The sequence below is a fragment of the Ruditapes philippinarum genome, unplaced genomic scaffold (assembly GCF_026571515.1).
Source record: "Ruditapes philippinarum isolate M1 unplaced genomic scaffold, ASM2657151v2 ctg1785_1_1_1_1, whole genome shotgun sequence".
NCBI lineage: Eukaryota > Metazoa > Mollusca > Bivalvia > Venerida > Veneridae > Ruditapes > Ruditapes philippinarum.
The window spans coordinates 450,807-473,316 of NW_026854096.1; the positions used below are offsets into that span (position 1 = coordinate 450,807).

A 22,510-nucleotide genomic window follows, 5' to 3' on the forward strand; every position below is an offset into this window, starting at 1 on the left:
CTTATTTTGTGGTTGTTTTTAAGACATATTCATATTTTAATCCGAAATAGAAGATATTGAATAAGTGTAAGTTCAATACTGAATTTATTGCACGAGTTGAATAAAATTATATTATGCGAGCCTCTGGCGAGCATAATATTATTTTATTCAACGAGTGCAATAAATTCAGTAATGAACTTACACGAATTTAATATTCTATTTATCACATACCAAAAATAAAGACCGTTTAATGTGAAATAAGAGTCATATTTCATTACGCGCCTATAGTATAACGCTAACATTTAGCGCGTCTTTACACTATGTTTGTATAACGCTAATGACGTCACGTCAAAATATATGCACGGCCGTGCAATACCATATTTACGGAGTCGCAAAATCGGCACGGGTGTGTGATAAACATAATTCTTAAATTTTTTACAATCCGTAATTAAAGCGTCCCGACGTATTTTGACTACCCCACCCGGAATGATCTATTCATCAGTGCCGAGGTGCTGGTCTCAGTCCCAGCCAACACTATCACTATCCATGAAACAGCGTACTACTTCTCTCAGGCAGCTCTTCGGTCGGGCATCTTGTTTTTGATATCCTTTAAAGGTATATTAACATTGTTCTTGTATATATTTGTACTGTTATCTACAATGATGTTATCCGGAACTCGTTAAATGTTAAAAGCTAATCCGTAGGTACAATCAAACTTTTACCGTGCACTTCCCGTCACAATAGATAAGTTAACTTGTTGCGCTTATTTTTGAAGTTGTAACTGTAAAAGTTTGTTTTAGCTGGGGAAATCCGAAATATGCTTAATTCCGGAGTTAGTCAAAACGTATCTGACTGCGAACATCTTACGAAATTTACCGAAAATTTATCGAATATTAATATTAAATGTGCATTGACCGTATGTAGAATCAGTATGCAATTCGCAGGTTAATAAAATCAAACAATATTGCATTGGTAATTCATAAGAAAAACGTAAAGTCCAACACCCGTCTAGGCGGTTTTTGCTGTTTATACACTCACTAAAATATTATTTTAAAAACATATAATATCAATTAGTGACAAAAACGATTCATTCTTTTATCGTTTATTTATAATATTAATTACATATATAATTTACAAATAGTAAAACAAACGTAAATTACAAAAAGATATGAGGTGTTCGTTTTTTTATGTTGACTCCTTTCTTTGTATAAAACGTGTTTTGTTTCTAGTATATTCCAACCGACCAATAACCCCTGTCATACCATCAACAACAACAACAACCACCACCACCACCCAACAGAGAACGGTTCCTGTCAACAGTGAGTATATATGAAATCCAGTATGAATGTATTTACTAGATTTTTATCTTCTATTTTTTCTTAAAAAGGGAGATTATATAGTTTCTTATTTAAGCTATTAAAGCCCCAAAAATATTTGTTGCCTTGGTTATGTCTTAACGTCTGTTTGTTTTCTCTGGTAATTTGTTTGTGCCAAACATTTTGTACCTCAATTTTAATTTGTACAACCCTCTGAATGAAAACATTGTACAAAGAAACATATGCTGGGTATACCATTATGAAATGTGTAGTTTTTTAATCACACCATTATGGGCTTTAGTTTTTTTTCAAGTTTTAGGTAATTCATTTTCATTTGAAGGTATATGGTATCGTTTTTGTTTGCCACACTTTTATTTGAGACAAACTAATCGAATAGGTTTTACGTTATCATTTTGTTATAAATTTCTGAAAAATTGACATAAATCATAAGATAGATTAATTTTTATGGATTGCAGATTTTAGCTATTTCTACTATAGTTCTTTGTTTTATAATTTTGATATGATTAGACTGTAGGGACAATGAATATCAATGTCTTGACGGAACAAAGTGCATACCAGCATCATATGTTTGTGACGGGTGGAAAGATTGCCCAGATAGGGAGGACGAGAGAGGCTGTGGTAGGTCTCTTATATCATAGATTCAACTTGCTCTTTATCATAGAGTTTCAATGTTTTAATATTTAATTTTATATACAGTTATTATATAAATATCATACTCAGCTGATGTGTACATGTCGCCCTGTGATTATTTAAAATTATTTTCAATGATTCACATTGCATAGGAACCATGTGAGGGTGAATATGTAATGTCACGTGCGATATTTCGATTTTGGCGACTAACACAAACAGCCAAAGCCATGTAATGTATAATAAATACTTGATCAAATTAGGATGAAGTTAATTCAACTTAATTGATTATTTGTTTAATTACTTTAAAATTGTTTAATACATCATGTTGGTTTTTTACGATGAAATCTAAAATCATGAAATGCTGATATACCTGGATAGCTTGTTTACTTGTAAAATGTATTTTTGCTATACATATTATGAAATTCCAAATCCTTAAATAGCATAGTTAGGTCACTTTAAAAATATATTTTTACAGACTGTCCTGAATCATACTGTAAATTAGACGGTGACTGTATATCAGAAGATGTTGTATGTGATGGCGTGTTTGATTGTGATGACAAAACAGATGAACAAGGGTGTCCAGTTGGTAAGATTTTCTTAATATTAGCAATAAACAAAGAGTTATTTGTAACTCTAAAACTTTGTGAAATTGTATATCAGTGATCAGTTTTTGATCGTTTGCATCTAATAAATATTTATATTTTGGTATGCTTCATATAGATTAATTGTTCATAATAACACTAGATCAAATGTGCATAAAACACTATATCAAATGTGCATAATATCACTACATTTTATGTTCATAATAACACTACATTAGATGTTCATAATAACGCTTCATTAACTGTTCATAAATAACACTACATTAAATGTTCGTAATAACACTACATTAAATGTTCATGATAATACTACATTAAATATTCATATTAACACTAAATTAAACGTTCTTAATAATGCTACATTAAATGTTCACAATAACACTACATTAAATGCTCATAATAATATTACATTAAATATTCTTAATAGTACTTCATTAAATTCATTAAATTTTCATAAATTTCAATAAATGTTCATAACACTACAATAAATGTTCATAAAAACATAACAACTAGTTCACAGCTGAATATTTTAGTAAAATATTATCATATTTATTTTACATTTTATATATACCAAGCTACTTAAGGTGCTTTTTGTAAAAATAAATGCATAAAATATAATTATATTTTTTTTTAAAAAGGCAAAAAGGAAAAAAAACGCAAAACAATAAAACACAAAATATGAAGGAAAAACGTTATATATTGTATGCATGTGTTTCAGTTTGTACTCCTGAGCAGTTTACATGCAGGTTAATCAATGAGTGTGTTGATATCAGTTTGAAATGTGATAATAAAAAAGATTGTAAGGATGGGACAGATGAATGGTTTGATTGTTCTCCTTTATCAACACCGTCCCTTCCACCAAGAGGTAAACATTCTGTTGTTCGCTTCTGATTAATGACGTTACAGTGTCAAACTAGTATAATATACAAAAATGTATTTTTTTTAAAATGATTAATTTAATTGGAATCAGACAAATGTTGCTTTTAGGGTTGTCTTGAGAATATGTTGTTTTTTTACTTTAGTTTCTAAATTTTATGTACAAAAAGAACAAATCGCACCAAAACGACCATGTCACGTGGTAATCTCCCGGGAATTTTATTAAGATTAGGGCTGTATAATACTGTAATGAAGATCTTGTACATGTACTAATTTGTACATAATCAAACCCGCTTCGGAATCAGGCAAATGTTTTTTTTCACGGTTGTCTCGAGAATATTTTTGTTGGATTTTTTACGAAGATTTCTACAGAACAAATAGCCAGTCCAAAGAACGACCATGCAATGCGCAAATCTCTTGGACACTTTACTTGGGTTAGGACTTTGGGCTTTATATTGCTGTAAAGAAAACCAACCAAACTGATGTAAAAACGAATCCGCATTGGAATCAGACAAGTATTGTTTTCAGGATTGGCTCGAAAATATTGTGTTTTTACGTAAATTTCGACAGTTTATATACAGAAATAACAAATCGCCGGTTCAAAAAACGACTATGTTACGCGGGAGTCTCACGTGGAATTTGCTTTGTTTAGGGCTTCATGTGAAAAGATCCATCAAACTTAAACAAAAACGAATCCTTATCGGAATCAGATAAATGGTGTTTTAACGGTTGGTTCAGAAAAATGGTGCTTTTGACGAGAATTTATTCACTTTATATACAAAAAATTTAAATTGCCTGTCCATGCCCGGCGGAAATCGCCCACATTTTGCTTTATTTATTTATTAAGGCTTGTGCCTGATATTTTTGTGCAGAAGAACCTCAAAACTAATCAAATTTAATGGATCATTACTTTAAATTTATTTAAGTACGGTACGTAGCGTTCATTTATTATGACCTATTATGTATGATGTAAATTCCTGTAAGAACGCATCGAAATCAGGCAAATGTTTTTTTCAAGGTCGTCTCGAAAATATTGTGAATTTTACGAAAATTTCTACAGTTTATACATGTGATAATAATTACATTAACGAATAGATGTATGTTATATTTAAATGTAATTAAAATTACAGAATATGAGATTCGTTTAATGAATGAAGGTGTTGATACCACAAGTGAGTTATATGGGCGTGTTGAGGTCCGTCTTGTGGTTGATGGTAAGCCGGTCAGTGAGTTTGGGACAATTTGTGATGACAGTTGGGATAAACGAGAAGCAACTGTATTATGTAGATACCTTGGTGCCAGGTGCGTATAAAAACCATTGAAAACAATACATGTACATTTGAGTCCAGCACATTACATAAATTATTGTTAAATTGAATTTCGCTCAAGCTGGTGCTATGGGGCATGATGAATATTGCACTTTTCATCATCCTTCATGTATTGACTCGATCAAACAGAACCAAAACATTTCACCAAATCTTCTAGTTCATTACTGGATTTATTTCTTGTATCCTGTAGCCACAAAGTAATTGCTTCGGGAGTTGGAGAGCCGATCCTTGACCAAAATCAGAGATTTCACTGCCCTATATACTCTCTATTCTCTTTCAAGAAACCACAAACCAAATCATTCCAACGACTTGTATGGCTTTACGATCAAGGAGACTATGTCTCTCTCCGAAACAGCATTAGTAACACCGAATGGAATCAGTTGAAAACAGATGACATCAATATCTATACTTCCTCATTTACAAACAAACTCCTAGAACTATCTAAATCATTCATCCCAACGAGGCAAGTAACTGTTAAGCCTAACAATTACTCCGTGGATTACAACAGAAATAAAGAAACTAATACATAAGCGCAAAAATATTACCACAGAGCCAAATACTCACAGAACTCGCACCATTGGTACAAATTTAGAGAACTCCGTAATAAAATCGTTACACTTATACGCACGGCTAAACATAACCACTTCTTACAAATGGCAGAGTCTCTCAAGTCAGACTGTACTACACAGAAGGACTGGTGGAAACTAATCAAATACTTTATCTCTCCCACTGAAAAACAAAGCATTCCTCCACTTATAAACCCAATCAACGATGAACTTGTTTTTGATTCAAAATTGAAATCTGACCTTTTGGATGACTTTTTCTGTAGCCAGTCGTCGCTAAATAATTCTGATAAAGAACTTCATTTTAATGATTGTAATATGCCTATAAACACACTTTGTTCTATTTCTATCTCTCCTCAGGATGTTGAAGACGCTCTGCGGTCACTTAAAACAAACAAAGCTTCAGGTCCTGATGGGGTCAGTAACCGTATATTGCGGGAAACTGCTTCATTTTGTAGATTTCCCCTATGTTCGTTGTTCAATCAGTCTCTTCAGACTTGTAAAATACCACTTACATGGAAAAAGGCCAATGTTTGTGCTGTCTTTAAAAAAGGTGATCCATCTGTTCCAAATAACTATCGTCTGATTTTCTTGTTGTGCTGCGTAGAAAAGGTTTTTGAGCGTATTATTTTTTAAGTATCTATTTAATTTAAGATAATAACTTCCTTTCTTCCGTATAGTCAGGCTTCAGACCAGGTGACTCAACGGTAAACCAGTTAACGTACTTGTACAACACATTCTGTAAAGCTTTAGATGACGGATTAGAAGTTAGAGCTGTGTTCTTTGATTTAAGTAAAGCGTTCGATAAAGTCTGGCACAAAGGTCTTCTCTTTAAGCTGAAAGCTGCTGGAGTAGACGGTTGTTTACTTAACTGGTTTTCTGACTATCTTACTAACAGGCACCAGGCGGTTATCCTACCTGGGGTCCAATCAAACTGGTCGATAGTAAAGGCTGGAGTACCCCAAGGCTCCATCCTTGGGCCGCTACTATTTCTTGTTTTCATAAATGACATCGTGGAAGATATATGGAAGATATAGGCTCTAAAATTAATCTTTTTGCTGACGATACCAGTTTACATATTATTGTTGACTACCCTGCTTCTGCTGCTGAAACATTTCAATCTGATATAGACAAGATATCAGCTTGGGCTGAAAAATAGCTGGTTACTTTCAATCCATCGAAGTCTGAATCTATGGTTATCTCTCGTAAAAGAAATAAACCCTTTCATCCTTCACTTCTTATGCATAACCAACAAATAACAACCGTAAACAGTCACAAACTTCTTGGCCTCCACCTTTTAGATGATTGCTCGTGCATTGTCACATTAACTATATTACCGAACGAGCCTGGAAGAGGATACACATTATGAGGAAATTGAAGTTTCAGCTTGACCGTAGATCTCTTGAAGTGATATATTTAAAACTTTCATCCGACCGAATTTGGAGTACGCCGATGTTGTCTATCTAATTTGCACACAATATGAGAAACTTTAGCTTGACAAACTTCAAAATGAAGCGTCGCGTAATTGTGTGCGGTGCTACAAAACTTGTATCATTAGATAAACTCCATAGTGAAGTTCCTTGGGAATCCTTAGAATCTCGAAGAAATAATCAATATGCTTATCTTACTTTATAAAATGAAAAATGGCTAAACACCAGATTACATGTGTTCTTTACTTCCACCTACTGTAGGCGAAAATTCAAGGTACGATCTACGCAATGCTACAAATATTCAGACTATTCGAACACGAACAACTCTTTATCAAAATGCTTTTCTTCCAACTGCTCTGAATAAATGGAACGCCCTTCCAACTGAAGTACAAAATTTACGTTCACTGTTCGCTTTCAAATCCCATTTGAGACGAAGCAGCTCTTGTTGTCCGATTTATTTACTTGAAGGCGATAGAAAATGGCAGATCTACCATTCTATCGTACTGACTGTAGTTCTCTAAATCAGCATCTATTTAAGAAAAATATTTCCCTATCTCCTCTTTGTCAGTGTGGCATAGTGGAAAGTAATTACAACTTTTTCTTTGAATGTCAACGCTATGTTGACAGCAGGACCTCTTTTCTTAACACTATATCTACTATTTGTTCAGCAACTCTCCAAAAGTTATTAAATGGAGACCCAAACATTAGTGATGATGCAAACAGAAGACTGTTTGAAGCCGTTCATACATACATCCGAGAAAGCAGGAGATTCACTTAAGCATATTCACATCAGCTCAAATCACTAAATACTTCCCATTTAAATCGTCGAACTATCCGAATGATCCACATTTCATTTATTTCTTCTTCTTTTCTATTTTGCTGAAAGTTTCTTTCTTCATTTCTTTCTATCTTAATTTACGTTATTTCTCTTTAATTTTATATAACAAAATGATGCAGTCTTGTATTCTCATTCCATTTTTTGTATATATTTTTGCTTTATATTATAACTAAACGTTAGAAACAATTTTGACGTTAACTTCTTAAAAACAATGTAAAATCAGATATATTTCAAGCAAGTCACATATACTGTCATACCGTATTTTATGCATTGTAAATCTATAAGGAGAAGGCCTTTATAAGCTCAGCTTTCGGACCCAATCCTTTTTCAACATTTCATGTTTGTATTGTGTACATTATTGTCTGTATATATATTATGAATTTGTTCGAAATAAACTATGTTTAAACTAAACAGAGTCTGCAATTTTCATGTAATTTTGTTGTCTTTAATGATTCCGAGGGCTCACGCTTTTTCCAGACTTTGTATATGCTTAATACAAAAGTCCTATGGAACAGATATCAGTGTGAAGGACTATTGTATTGAATTTTATTAATTTTGTTGCAATGTGAAAACTGTAGTTGGGTGATGCTTATTATAAAACCAGAATTTGTTGTTTATTTACTGAAGTTTCAGGGTATTGTATCCAAGTTTTCATGTTGTTTTGTTGTCAAAATGGTTTATAAAATATAGGTGGGGTCTTTTGAACACAATTATTGTCAATCAAAATGGAATGCATTCAATTTAATAAGTGTCTAATGTCGTTTGAACACATCTGTGGATGTTTTAATATTCAAAATTTAACCATTTTCATATTTAAATGTTTAATTTTGCTTAAGCCGGTACTTGTGGGTGTGGACGGTTACTTGCATTTTCCAGTACCGTTCATTAACAGGGTGAATCAAACCGAGCCTGCAACATTTTCAATTTTGTCAATTTGGGCGTTCTTTATGGTAAGAACCACATCAGCATACTATGCACATATCCAGGATCTTTTGTGTCTTTTCAGTTATCCTTTCAACAGTTTTGCATACAGTCAAGCGTTATTTGGTGAAGGTATTGGTCCAATCTGGTTAAGAAACTTTCATTGTAATGGTGATGAGGAGAAATTAGAAGATTGTAAATCTTCAGACTGGGGTCAAACACATTGCTCTCATCTACAGGATGCCTCAGTATCATGTGGTATCTATGCTATTCACATTGTTTATCTTATATAGCAAAATAAACTTCGCTACAGGCATTCAGAATTCAATCGTATACAAAATGTGTGAAGTAAAATACACAAATAATGTGTTTTCCTCGCACTCAAATATCACGAATGAAATTGTTATGGGCTTTTAGCAAGAATTTAGTAAACCAGCTTAAATTGAGAACTAAAATAGAAACTCCTGTATTGAAGTTATCCGTAAGGTTATAGGGAATTAGATTGTAAGATTATTTGCAACGTAAAGTAACAATAACAAATCTTATAATAGAAATGATAAGTACAAAAAAAAACTGTAATTAAAGTAATGCTTTCTATTTATAGGTGTTGATCGTCATGCTACTACAACGACAACTTCAACATTAAGCACAGCGGACACAACCCAACCATTAACAACAACTCCGTCTATCCCAGGTAGATATTTCAGCGAACTAAATGACTCATAAATATAAAACACGTATAATAATTTGATCTCAATGAAGAAAGAAAATCTGACTGTCAACATCATTGCACTGCTAACATGAATAAAATGTGCTATATACTTTACAGGAAGCGACATCCGTCTTGTTGGCGGACAGAACTGTTTGGAAGGTCGAATAGAGGTTTTATATGATGGTGAATGGGGTACAGTGTGCAATAATGGGTTTGGTAACATTGAAGCACGCATAGTTTGTAAGGCAGTTGGATTTAGGTAAAAGAAAATTGCAGTTCAAAATTATTACAAATCATATACAAGAATGTTTGATACTTTATTTAACTGATTATACATATGTAAGAATACACAATTCTGCAGTCGGTGCAAGGGGCGTGATAATTTCCATTCTCTTTGGTTTATATAGAATTTGCTTTAGTTGTATCTATAGGAAGCTTAAAACTTATAAAGACACTCTCGAACCAACCAGTTCTAAGCAGTGAGTGTAAAGTTTCTTGTTCTAGGAAACAACGGCTTGTCCCTTACGGGGTTTGATCTCATTCTCATAGCGATCCTTAGGTTACTAGCCATTAGGCCATATCGCCACATTATCCATTATCTTTCTAAGGCATAAACAATTAATTGAACTATTTAATTATGATTTCATTTTTCTCAATGTATCTACAATTTATCAGTATATTTTTCAATTTATCTTAAGTTTTATTTTACTGTCATACATAATTTACTATATAATCTAATAGAAATCTAAACAGAATAAAAACATAATATTAAAAGATGTTACCTTTTTTTGGTTGTTTTAAACCAATGTTACATAGACGCTATCTTTAAAGTCTGTGTTAAGTATTTCTTTTAAAAAATTTACTGTTTCATAAAAAAAACCTAAAATTCATTCATTTGTCATTTTAGCACATTCGAGACATTTGAATCTAGTTTGGATTATGGGAATAGCACAGGGCCCATTCTTTTGTCTTATCTAAATTGTCGTGGATATGAACGTAGCCTATCTGAATGTAAACATTTAGGCTGGGGTGTACATAGATGTAGTCATGGTGAAGACCAGGGTATTCGATGTTGTAAGTAGAACTTTTCAGTTATTGTTCTCTCGTGTATCAATGCTTCAATCAATTGCTTCATCCGTCATTCTCAGGAAATATGAAATTCAAATAATTAAGCATATTCTCATGTTGCAGACTAAAATTTAATTTTCCCACCGGTTAAAGCGCTTGCAATTGATTTAAAAAAAGGGATTAAGTTAAGGTGACTTGACACTTTTTACCGATGCATTTAGAACCAAACATATTTCTGTGAAATCGACATGACTTTAAAAAATATTATAGCAGCGTCTACATCATTCATATATGCGTTTTCATGTAAAACCACTGCAGCACAAAACATTTTTGTTTTATCACCATAGAGTTATATTTTCTTCTACTCTTTGAAGTAGGGAGCACTTCTGTCTTATACAGTAAGAAAAATGTATGAAAGTAATATTGCAATTAATTATACAACTGATGATATCAACTATCAATTGAAAAGTGGGGGATCCAGACATAGATTGTAGGACAGAGCCCGGTGTTCCAGACGTTAACTGTACCTTTAACAGAGGTAGATGTGCGTATCATACAGAAGTGTTATCCGGAAATGTGAACTGGTGGTGGACAATATCCTCAGCATTTGACATAAGTGATTCAACCAATAGCACAAGTTCAACATCCGGTATTTGATGATTAATTTTTTAAACATTGTTTAAAACATAAATGAATTAAACTCATAAATACATGTATATAATTGTGTTGCTATTGTTTGGTCATTTTGGTCAATTTTGTACTTTCGATCTAAATACCAAGATATTTATTCTGGACTTCTTAACATTGTTGTTAATCTTTTCCCGAAGGGGGGATATTAAAATCGCACCGTCAGTATGTCTGTTTGTTTATCCGTTTGTCCTGTTTGAAACTGTTTAAAACGTAAATGAATTAATCTTATGAATTGCACTTACAGGACATTTGTGTCCGGACTGTAACTTTGTCATATATCAACGGATTTTAAAATAACCTGGCACAAATGTCTACCACATCATGATTATATGTCGCGTCTAAGACCCATATCCCTACCTAAAAGCCAAGGTCACAATTACAGTTTGAATGTTAACATTCTCACAATTTAGATTTTTAAGGTTGACACCTTTAACTTTGTTATGCATGGAAGAAGTTTAAAATAACCTAGCATATATGTCTTTCACATCAAGACGACCCGTCTAAGACCCAATTCCCTACCTCCAAGATCAAGGTCACACTCTTAGTTTGAAGATACTTATCTTCACAAGAAGAGTTTGAAGGTACACATTCGTGTCTGGACTGTTACTTTGTCCTGCATTGAAGGATTTTAAAATAACTTAGCAAAAATGTTCCTACCTCCAAGGTCAAGGTCACAATTACAGTTTGAAGGTACATGTACTTATTTGACTTTCATATTTGGTAGGATGATAACTTGCATGATCCTCTTCCTTTGGATTGAGTTAAGGGTCAGTTGGTTCAACGTCACCAGTGCTAAAATATACTTTACACTTTTGCCCATGCAACCTTTATTTTTGGACAGATAATATTTAGTAGAAAGATACATGCATGATCTTGCTTTGGATTGAGTTTGGGGTAACTGGGTTCAGGGTCAAAGTCTTGCATTTATATATATTAGATAAAAGTTTTATTTGTTAATTGAATACTTTTCAACTTTATCATATAGAATTGACATGCCAACTTATATTTTTCACAATAACAAACTTCATGACTCCGTCAAGTTAAATAACTGTGTTTACATAGATTTTACATGTGCTAGACCAAGATTTTAATCCGAAATATATGTGGAATATAATTATTAATTAATATTCGATTGATTTCGCTTTGTTCTAGGGCGAGTAATGGTTTATCAAAATATAATGGGATCTGAGGGTGACAAAGCAAGAATGACATCGCCACTTTTCTCCCCGACATCAACTGAAATGAAAGTAGAATTTTATTACCTGCTTCGCGAACCATCATACAACGATCTAACCTTTAGCCTTAATGAATCTAACGATATTAAGGAAGATGGAGAAGATGGTGGTAGAGTAAGGAAGAGAGCTGATCATGAAGATAATGAAGCACTTGAAACGGACATAACTTGGAACAGTCTGTACGTTCGTCGAGACCAAGAAAACCAGTGGCTTTATGAATGTGTTCAATTGACTGATCTGAATCAGGCTTCAAAGTGTATGTTATTTCTCATATGTACTCGTATATTTATCGGAAAGCCATACTATGAGTTGTTTAGCCAGGCTATATATAATTAAATATAAAATAAAGTTTTAAAGTGACATAGTTTTTTCAATGTCAAGCTGACATAAATTAGTTATATATTTCAATGATAGCTTTTTTACAAAAGCGATTGAACAATTAATAATAATGAAAAATGTTTGGACGAATTAAAAAAAAACAGCTAAAAATATAAAAAGACTGTCCTGCTCTATTGATAAATTGAACATTACCGATAATTTCCATATGATATTAATATATTATATTTTCTCAATGGTCGTTATTCATCATTCAGATTTATTATGAAATTGAAAACAAATATTGCAAAGTAATATATTACAAATATTGAATGTTTTAGTTTTCCCTGAACACTCGTCCTTGACTCTTAGATATACATAATATCACTTTATTTGAATGAATACTGTATGAAAAGTTTAAAAATCGTGTTTTTAATGAATAGCTCAAAAGAATGTCATATTGAGATTACTTTGGCAAAAAAAATCATAATGTCATTAAAGATTAACTTTGATATGTCGTATTGCAAGGAGATGAAAGATTACGGTATATCAACTGACTATTCTGTTTTTATTCAGACTCACTAGCATTCACAGCCAAGCGTGGTCCAAATCCATACCCTTTTGTAGCATTAGATGAAATATTAGTAGCTGAAGGACGTTGTTCTGGTAACAACTTGTTGGATGTCATTAAATGAATAAATTGTATTTGTTAATTAACTTAATTTACACTTCATTAACAAGAATCTGTACAAATAAATGGATAATGTTTCTGATATTTTAAACTTTCAAATAAAACATAGCTGTAAAGTAAAATATTACTTGAGTTTTAATCAGTATAAACAATTAAAAGCTTAACAGAATATGAAATACTTTTTGCTGGTTTTAATTTAAGCACCCAGACAAGTAACATGAAACATGTAGAAAATATAATTAGCATCTTCTATCATCATATTTCATAAGAGAGTATACTGGAGGGGATGTGTGACTTTGATAAACCGAGGTCTTGTGGAATGACAGTAGATTGTTCTAATTGTGACCGGAAAAAACCCTCCTTCAGTTGGATTTGGCAAAGCAACGTAACAAATACAGGCGTGAGGATGGCACATGGTAAATTGTCAGAAAGTGTTAACCATATTATCGATCAAAACGGTCTTTAAATATTCAAACTCACATCAAACCAAGTAGTCTTGTACTGTTATTTTACTTTTAGGCAAAACATTATCGGTAAAGGTTTCTTTATTTGGAATAGGTGTCTTACACATATATTAATATTTGACACCATTCAATCTTGCCCCAAACAAGCTGTTAAATCAGCTGAGTTTTTATTTGCTTTGCGTTTTGTTGATACTATGTGGTATAGTATCATCATAACGCAAATAATCTCTCATTCACGAAAACTTTAACTATGTAAGATAATTGTTATCAAATTTTCCAGGCCGATTTATGATGGTAAATTTTACTTTTGGAAGTGAAGGTGACGAAGCCGTTATGAGTTTTAGTGTTCCATCTCTACATAACAGACCAGCATTCAACTTCAAATACAATGCTGTAAGGCAATACAAAGGGAATTTAGAGGTATAAAAGGATTAATGCGATGCAGCAATTATGTAAAAATGAAAGGCATGCGACTAAATTGAAAGATTTGTTCAGACTCTTTTCAACTTCTACCTATTAAGTATCGTGCAGTAAATCATACTAGCAACTAAATAAGGATTATAATACGCAGTTTCATTACAGTTTTTAATGTGGCAAGAAACTATATTTTCACTCGTTTATATAGTTCAGTCTAATAAAGTCTATGGAAATGAGTTTAATGAGCATTGATTCGTATTTCGCTATAAAATCACTGCTTTTAAATTTCGAAACGCCTGTTTGCCAAATCTTAAATTTTGATTTGGATACATGTATTTTATTGTCATTAATTCCTATTTTATTTGTGTAAATTGTTATAATTTTCAGATATTATTGTATGTGAATGGGACATTTCATTCGGTGATAAGTACTATTAGTAAAAACAGTAAATCGTGGTCGAAAAAATGCATACAATTTCCAACTGATATAGACAGTGATGAACCTGTGACAATTGCATTTAAAGTTGTACATGGAGGTGGAAGCAATGATTATATTGCCGTAGATAATGTAGATCTAACTGCTGAACATTGTCCAAGTATGTATTTTCTTTTAACATTCTGAGAAAATTTAAGCGCTATTGAAGAAGACATGTTTACAAAAATTTTCAAAGTAAATAATAAACTAGTAAAAAAACTAATATTAAAAGTGTAATATCAATATAGATGTTTATCTTGTTTTGATTCAGATCCTGATTTTGAATTAGTGGTGCATTTTCTGAAAGTTTTTCAATGTATTGATGCTTACCATGAAACTCTTAAAATGAACCCTTATGATCAAACATTGTTTTTGCACAGATGTCAGTATCGTTATTTTTTTTTTTAGATAAGATTTTCGCATGATTTATAAAGATTCTTTGAACATACATGTACTTCATTCATGTACACGTGGTTAATTCTGAATAGGTAGGATCGCTTTACTATTATTAACATACTGAAATACATGACTTGCTAATAATTGCTTTCCAAAAATGACGTTTTCTTGTCAAACAGACCCGGTTTCGACTTGCAATGAGGAGACACCGCAATGTGGATGGGTGACTAATTCAAATCGTGTTCCATTTCAGTGGAAATATTTCAAAGGTATAATTCGTCCTGGTCTCATTGTAAATGAACCTTATCACATATTTTTATTATTGAAAGCCAACTTTTTCACGAAAATGATAAGCCTAAAGTAGGTTTTAACGCTGAATAAAAATATGAAATATTAAGTAATTCTTGCGCTGCAACTCCTCGCTATAAAACTTCTACGGCAAACATGAATTGAAAATTTTAATATGATTCATACCTGTGAATTGTCTTGGGTGATAAAATAAACATTATAAATATAACAAAGTTTCTTTTCTGTTTTTTTTTTCGAATTGATGACGCTGAATTTTGAACTATATAAAATATGTGAATAACTAAATAATATCACGCATCAACAAAAACCGGCTACTTCAGCCTTCAATTCGAAACAATTTCGCGTATCAATTTTCTTTACAATATACATGTATCAGAATCAAAATAAATTGTGTTTAAAAGCGAAAAACAGAATGAATAAAAGTAAATAATGGAAAACAATCACAAAGTATCTGTTTAAATCACATTTGCTTATAAATATTTAGAAGGACAAGTGGGTTCAAGTGCTGCCAACCTTCGACTTGTTGATGGTCCCGATCCAAGTAAAGGGCACGTTGAAATATTGCACAATGACATTTGGGGCCGTGTATGTGATGACGGCTTTGGAACCGCTGAGGCAACGGTTGTTTGCAGAATGCTCGGATATCCGTAAGTATAGTATAAATATTTATCAAATACCCATCCTCCTCCGTTACTTCATATTCGTTTACTGATATGATATGACGTGATATTCGTGAACACACGCTATAATACTGTAAAAAAATGAAAGTTTTTTACTGTAAGCTATTCTTACTTTTGTTTTGTAATAAATAGATATTATATTTGTGTAGCTTAATTAGTGAATGTTTGGAGAAATAATTACTTGTACAATTCGTTCCGTAAACTTATTATTGAATCTACGCTCATCCAATATTCGCTTTAACTAATGTTCGCATATTTTCTGAATAGACTACAATAAGCGATGAGTATGTTTCATGTTCTAAAGAGCATCATAGAAATGTTTCTTTTGATGTTTTATTTTGAGTGACAGACTTGTTGGCCATTTAATGAATTATTTTTGTTCTTTAAAATTCGGCTGAGTTGATATTACTGGCATGCGAGCAGTTCCCGTACAAAAATCATAGTTACTTAAACATTATTTTTTATTACGATCACTCACCAAAATTTAAATGTTACACATCAATATTCGGCTCGTAACACAAATCATGGAAATTCCATCATGTTCTAAACATAGAATAACCCTTACTTATGAGGCCTCAAATGGGGTACCGAAATTATCCATTATTTTGTATGAAGAGAAGTAGTTCCCGTACATTAAATCTAACCCATTGTAATTATATAATTTTATTATATCGGACCTATTTTTCATTTACAATTGTTGAACAGACCATTATCTAAGAGATAAATAGATGTTATTCAGGAAATAGAGCGTAGACAAAACGCGGGTATCTATTACCCGGTACCGTTACCCCAACGCATTCACATGCAATAGCATGCTTGTATGCATGATATTTTACGCATCAAAGCCATAAAATTATTTTATATAGTAATATTGGTCAAAATTCTGATAATTAAACAAGTTTTCATCACATTGCCTACTTATCTGTAAACAGGTGGTATTAGTGGAAAACCCTTTAACAAGCCTCATGTGTAAGTATTTTTGCGCATGCGCGCAAGGACGGAATCCCCCAGAGAAAACAAGGTCACGTTTTGACGACGCACAGGTGAAAGTGATTTAAAATGAGACTTTTTATACGTACTACCGAACTGACACTTACATTTTGTCTTGTTTATGTATCTGCTTAATTTGAAATGAATTTTTGAAGAATGCAAGTAAAAATCAAGCGTTTAAATGAAAAATACGGGTACTGCTTCTGTACGGGAACTGCTCGCATGCCAGTATGGTTTTTTCTAACTCTCTAACAAAATAACAGGACATCCGAACCTATAGGAGTGAGTGTATGTACTAAAAACTTAATGTTGATTTTATGTTATGATTTGAAAGCTTTGTCTTGAAATGTAAAACGTTTTTCCTAATGCCACTCATGTGTATTTTTATTTTTCATTTCATTTTATAAGAAAACCATTTATTGAAGACAATACAGAACAACATTTGCATTATATTTCACATATGCTTGTTTGTCGTTTGATTCAATGAAAATCTCAAGTTTTATATAATTTTGCATTTTTTTTATGAAGAAAAGATGCAAACAGTGCTTGTGTGTGTTTTTTTCTTGGTGTTTTTTGTCTTATGACTTGCATATATACACACATACCTCTATTTTCAAAACATGTTTTTGTTAACAGAACAGAAACTGTTGAATATCTGGAAGAATCAACTTATGGTTACACATACTGTGTACCTATATGGTTAGATGAATTATCCTGCACTGGTGATGAAGAAAGTCTTGAGGACTGTGTTCACAATGGCTGGGGAAAAACTGATTGTACTGTATCGGAACATGTAGCAGTACACTGCTTTGGCACTCCTTCAGGTAAAAATTAATAAATGATATTTAAATATAGATCAAAGTTATCACTGTTATTATTATTATTTTCTATTACATTGGCATTTGTAGTTTCAGACATTTTATTATTTCTATGATTTATGTATGAAAGAATCATATTTAATGTAGGAACAAAATGTGACCATTTCGTTTTATCAAATTAATTATTTTCATTGTCGGAAACTTCTAAGTCTTTAATGTATTATTTATGTATAACCTTATGTTTTAACCTGTCATATTGTAAAGAAGTTCTAAAGGAAGGACTTAATCTAAGGTTGTAAGAACTTGTTGCCCAACCCATTCGCATTTTGATATATACTCATTATTTATATGATATGTTTGTAAACATGTATTTAATGCAATAAAATATGTTTAAACTAAAGAAGTTCGAAAATAACAGGACATCAGCATGTGATTATATCAAGTGATCATAACATATTGCAAAAACATAAGAAAAAAATTCACTTAATTGATGCATATTTGTGTTAGCGGTTAAGAAAATCCTCTTTCTAGATTATTTACCAATATATTTAGATTTAAATTTAGCCATCCATTAGCCACTATTTAGCCATCCATTAGCCCTTAATATGCTGATTTCCTGAGTATTGGATTTGCCTATCTTTGATTTTTAACAATTCATTTGAAAATTGAGGAATTTAAAAATTAAAATACAAAAACTGAGTAACCAACAGTGTAGCGCCTGGTCAGGCTAATGGATAAACAGGCTTTCCTGGTTATATACTGGCGGCAGGTGCTGATCATATTCGGTTCGAGCAGGGTTAGGCTTATTGTTGCCGGATTATATATTGTTTGCTGTTTTATTTAGAGCATCTTGCTTCATGATTACAGGTTCAAATGAAATTGAAAAGAATGTCTTTATGTTGTCGGACCAAAGTGATGCCAATATAAGTATGATATAATCTTTTTTTATTTATCTATTTATTTATTCATTCGTTTCATATATTAAAATACACAATAGAGCATGTATGTAATCATTCATACTTTACAACATTGTTTGAATAATGAGTTTTTAAACCTTAATAAAACAATCATATCCATTGCTAACTTGTCTGATATACATGATAAAAAGGGATAGAAAGAGAAATTTATTTAATTGCTGTCTTCCGTTTCGGCTTTCCCTTTTTAGAAAAAAAAGTTTACAAATAATTGTTGTTTTTTTTTTACACATTTTGAATTTCTGTATAAAACAATTGTAGCCTAATTATTTTTGACTCAAAATGGACTGCACATATTGTAAAAACAATTGTCAAGTTGACATCAGGCCCCGTGTTCACAAAGAATTAAGGATCAGGATCAAGATCAGGATCAAATTTAAAAAATCCAATATTCTTCATTGATTTTCCACAGATATTAAATATCTAATCTTAATTTGATAAAACTGGACTTGCAATAGCAAGTTAATGAAATTTAGAATAAATTTATTGTTACTTTTGCAAGATACGGGTATTTTACAGTTGATCCAAATATTGATCCTGATCCTAAAACTGATCCTTATTTTGATCCGAATATTTTTCTATTTGTTTTGCTATTTGTCCATTTTGTCCCAAAATGGTTTGGTTTTTTTGCAAATCAAAATACTTTTACATTTTGAATATTTATCATTTAATTCTAGCAAAACACTATTTATTTTAGTAAAATAAAATAATTAAAATAAAATCAGGATCACTTGATCCTGATCGTGACCTTTTCTTTGTGAACACGGGACCAGTACGTCATTTTAAATTACTTATATAATCATCTGGATAATTTGTCACTTTAGACTGTACAATTTTAGAAACAAAATCAATGTTACCAAAATACGTTATTTTTGTAGCTTTCGGAAAAATATATAACCACATCATAAAATATAAAGTTGACTTTAAGATTTGATCTTAATTCAATAAAACATTCATGTATGTAATAATGGTAGATTTTCTGATTGAAAAAATATACACAAAGTTACATTAACAAAATGATTTGGGTAGGGAAATATTTCATCTATACAAAATAATCGGAAAAAGTAATGGATGGATTGTCTTTTATAACATATATTCTAAAACAATTATCATTTTATAGACAGCGGACATTATAATTATTACATGTATTTGTTATACTCATAAAGGTACAGATTGTTTCCAAAGTCCAAGTACTGTTATTTTTTATATTTTACTACCATTACTATTTTGAAAAAATGCATTATTTCTAAATATCTGTTTCATTAACTGTTTTATTTTGCGCACTAATCTTTGTACTAAAAAAAATATGTTACAGATTCGTGGGCATCTCTTTCATCAAGTGACATCACACATACAGGCGGCGAGTATAGATTTGTCTTCGACATGTTCAAAGCTGGTTTTGAATTAATACAGGTCTTGATATTTTAAGTTTTATTATCGTTTGCTTCATTGTACAATAATTGTCATGTATATGCAGATTGTAGATTCACTGCCTCTGACAGTAAATAAGCTATCTCAAATATTATATATAGTTGTATCACTTATAGTGGATTATTCGATTAGCCGTAAGTGAGTCCACTATCAATGATAATGGATTAACCTTCACCAAAAGTGAATAATTTATCACCAAAGGAGACTTGTGAATTCACTTTCACCAAAAATGAAAAGAAAATTCAAACAAAAATATCACCAAAAATGGATTAACCATAGCCGAAAGTAAATGATTGAAAGTAAATCACTGAAAGTGGATATACTAATTAATCACTATTAATGGATAGATTAATAATGTTCGAAACACATTCAAACTTGATAACATTATTCGATAAAACATCGGCTAAAGTTGCCCTGTACAAAAGTAATTGTGAATCTGTTAATAGTGTTAATTTACAAAATATTATGATAATTTCTCTTATTATTATTCTCTTATTAGGTATGGTATCAAATTCAAAACAAAACACATATTTTAGACAAAATATTTGATCCAACCGATTCAAAAGTGAGATACTGCGTGGATTTTGCCGATATTACGGGAGAAATTACAGTTGGGCTTACAGCATTTAAAACATCGGTATATAACGTTAAAACCTCTGTGGCAAATTTTTCATTGGAACAAGGGCATTGTAAAGGTAATTTTGTTTTCATATATCAAATAATAAATGCTGTCTGTAAAATTCTTCCCTATGTTTCTGTTATTTAGCTATGAATTAAAATGTTATATTTCTTATCATATTGAATATTGTGTAATTATATTTAAATAATTGTTCTAAGGTAAAAGTAATTAGCATAAAAGTGTGAAAGTAATTTATTTTAATGTCTTCTTATGTTGCCATATTGACAAATGTACATGTTCTTGAAAATAGGAACATCGGTAAATTCAGGTAATATACACATGAAAACACATGACATCGTTTTGCAAAATTTGAAGCAAACTTGGCATTTCACAGGTTTTTTTTTCTATTATTGATTTTGTAGAATCCCCTATAAAACGAAACTTCACATTTGAAAGTGACTATATGTTTTATGGCTACGAAGTTTCAATGGACGAGAATGTTTGTGAACAAAGTTATAAATGGGGACGGGTACAGGCAAAATACAGTTATGGTATAGATATAGACAAAACTTTAGTGGATGAAACAGGTACCTATTTATCAGAATGACCAACATAGCAAATAACCTTCAAGCCCCTTGTGTATTATTATAGGTTCGAGGTACCCGCTTGTGCCTGAAATAAAGCACGGAGGGGCACCCGAGGTCTTCCTCCACCATTAAAGCTAGAAAATCGCCTTGTGTCCTTTTCAGCATTGGTGTGGCGTATTTCCGCCAATAAAACATTACAACAATCATGAAAATACTATATATTTATATTTTTTTGTAATAGGCATTTGATACACGATATTAGTTAGACAATCATGTTTAACTGAACTATATACAGTAACAATGGAGCTTAATACATGTCATGTTGGGACTTCTTCATTTATCACTTTTTATGCGTTTTTTATGGTAAATTTTATTTCTTACAAATACAGTTTTCCCATCAGTATACAGAAATAAAACCATTGTTATTTACAAAAAGTCAATGACATGGTATAAGCATGATATACATGTAATATAATATATAGATTTATATGTCATGTTTTACAGGACATTTTATGTATGTAAACCTCTTATACGCTGATGCGGGACATACATCTGACTTCGCTCTAAAACAAATCACAGCAGAAGAGTCCAGAGGATTATGTAGTCTTAAATTCTTCTATTTCGTGAATGGTAAACCACTGCTACATTTTTTTATTGCAAACAAATATTTCATTTTCAAATACAAAAGTACAAAAGCAAAACAAACAAAAAACATTGCTTATCCAATAAAACTTTTCATAATTTAGTTTGAACAGTTCAGAAAAGCTAAGCTTCGGCGAATGTGTTTATTATTTGACGAGAAAGTAAACATGATAATCTATAAAACATTTCAAGCGTCTTTCAATTATCACCAAAGTATAGCTAAATAAAAAGAAATACCAAAAAAGTTAACATCATATTAACTGTTTTAGGTGTAACTAGGCAACGTTATTTAGAATTGGTCGTAAATACAAAGGCCATAAATCTAATCGGTATACCAAAAGTACATACCTGGTTCTCTGGTTGCGTTGACTTGGTAGACACTTGCGGTGAAGATCCGGGATCATTAGATATAAAGTTCCAAGCAGTTCATGTGGAAGCTGGTATCGACGACATTGTTCTGGCAACCGATTCATGTCCAGGTAATGTTTCCATCATAT

General features: G+C 31.7%; 1 protein-coding gene across 1 annotated transcript in view; it reads left to right on the top strand.

Annotated features, from left to right (window-relative positions):
- LOC132738912 (uncharacterized) overlaps positions 1-22,492 on the top strand; it is a gene marked incomplete at its 3' end in the record, with an annotated part of 51,108 nt that extends 28,616 nt beyond the window's left edge. The window contains 25 exon segments of the mRNA XM_060726525.1: positions 434-594; positions 1,209-1,298; positions 1,824-1,934; positions 2,422-2,532; positions 3,264-3,410; positions 4,552-4,723; positions 8,587-8,759; positions 9,106-9,195; positions 9,331-9,472; positions 10,121-10,287; positions 10,751-10,930; positions 12,124-12,462; positions 13,098-13,187; positions 13,482-13,628; positions 13,957-14,096; positions 14,481-14,688; positions 15,143-15,232; positions 15,757-15,919; positions 17,579-17,766; positions 18,628-18,687; positions 20,050-20,147; positions 20,665-20,860; positions 21,207-21,371; positions 21,876-22,001; positions 22,283-22,492. Coding sequence (XP_060582508.1) covers positions 434-594; positions 1,209-1,298; positions 1,824-1,934; positions 2,422-2,532; positions 3,264-3,410; positions 4,552-4,723; positions 8,587-8,759; positions 9,106-9,195; positions 9,331-9,472; positions 10,121-10,287; positions 10,751-10,930; positions 12,124-12,462; positions 13,098-13,187; positions 13,482-13,628; positions 13,957-14,096; positions 14,481-14,688; positions 15,143-15,232; positions 15,757-15,919; positions 17,579-17,766; positions 18,628-18,687; positions 20,050-20,147; positions 20,665-20,860; positions 21,207-21,371; positions 21,876-22,001; positions 22,283-22,492 — 3,764 coding nt within the window.
- Between the last annotated feature and the right edge of the window lie 18 nt (positions 22,493-22,510).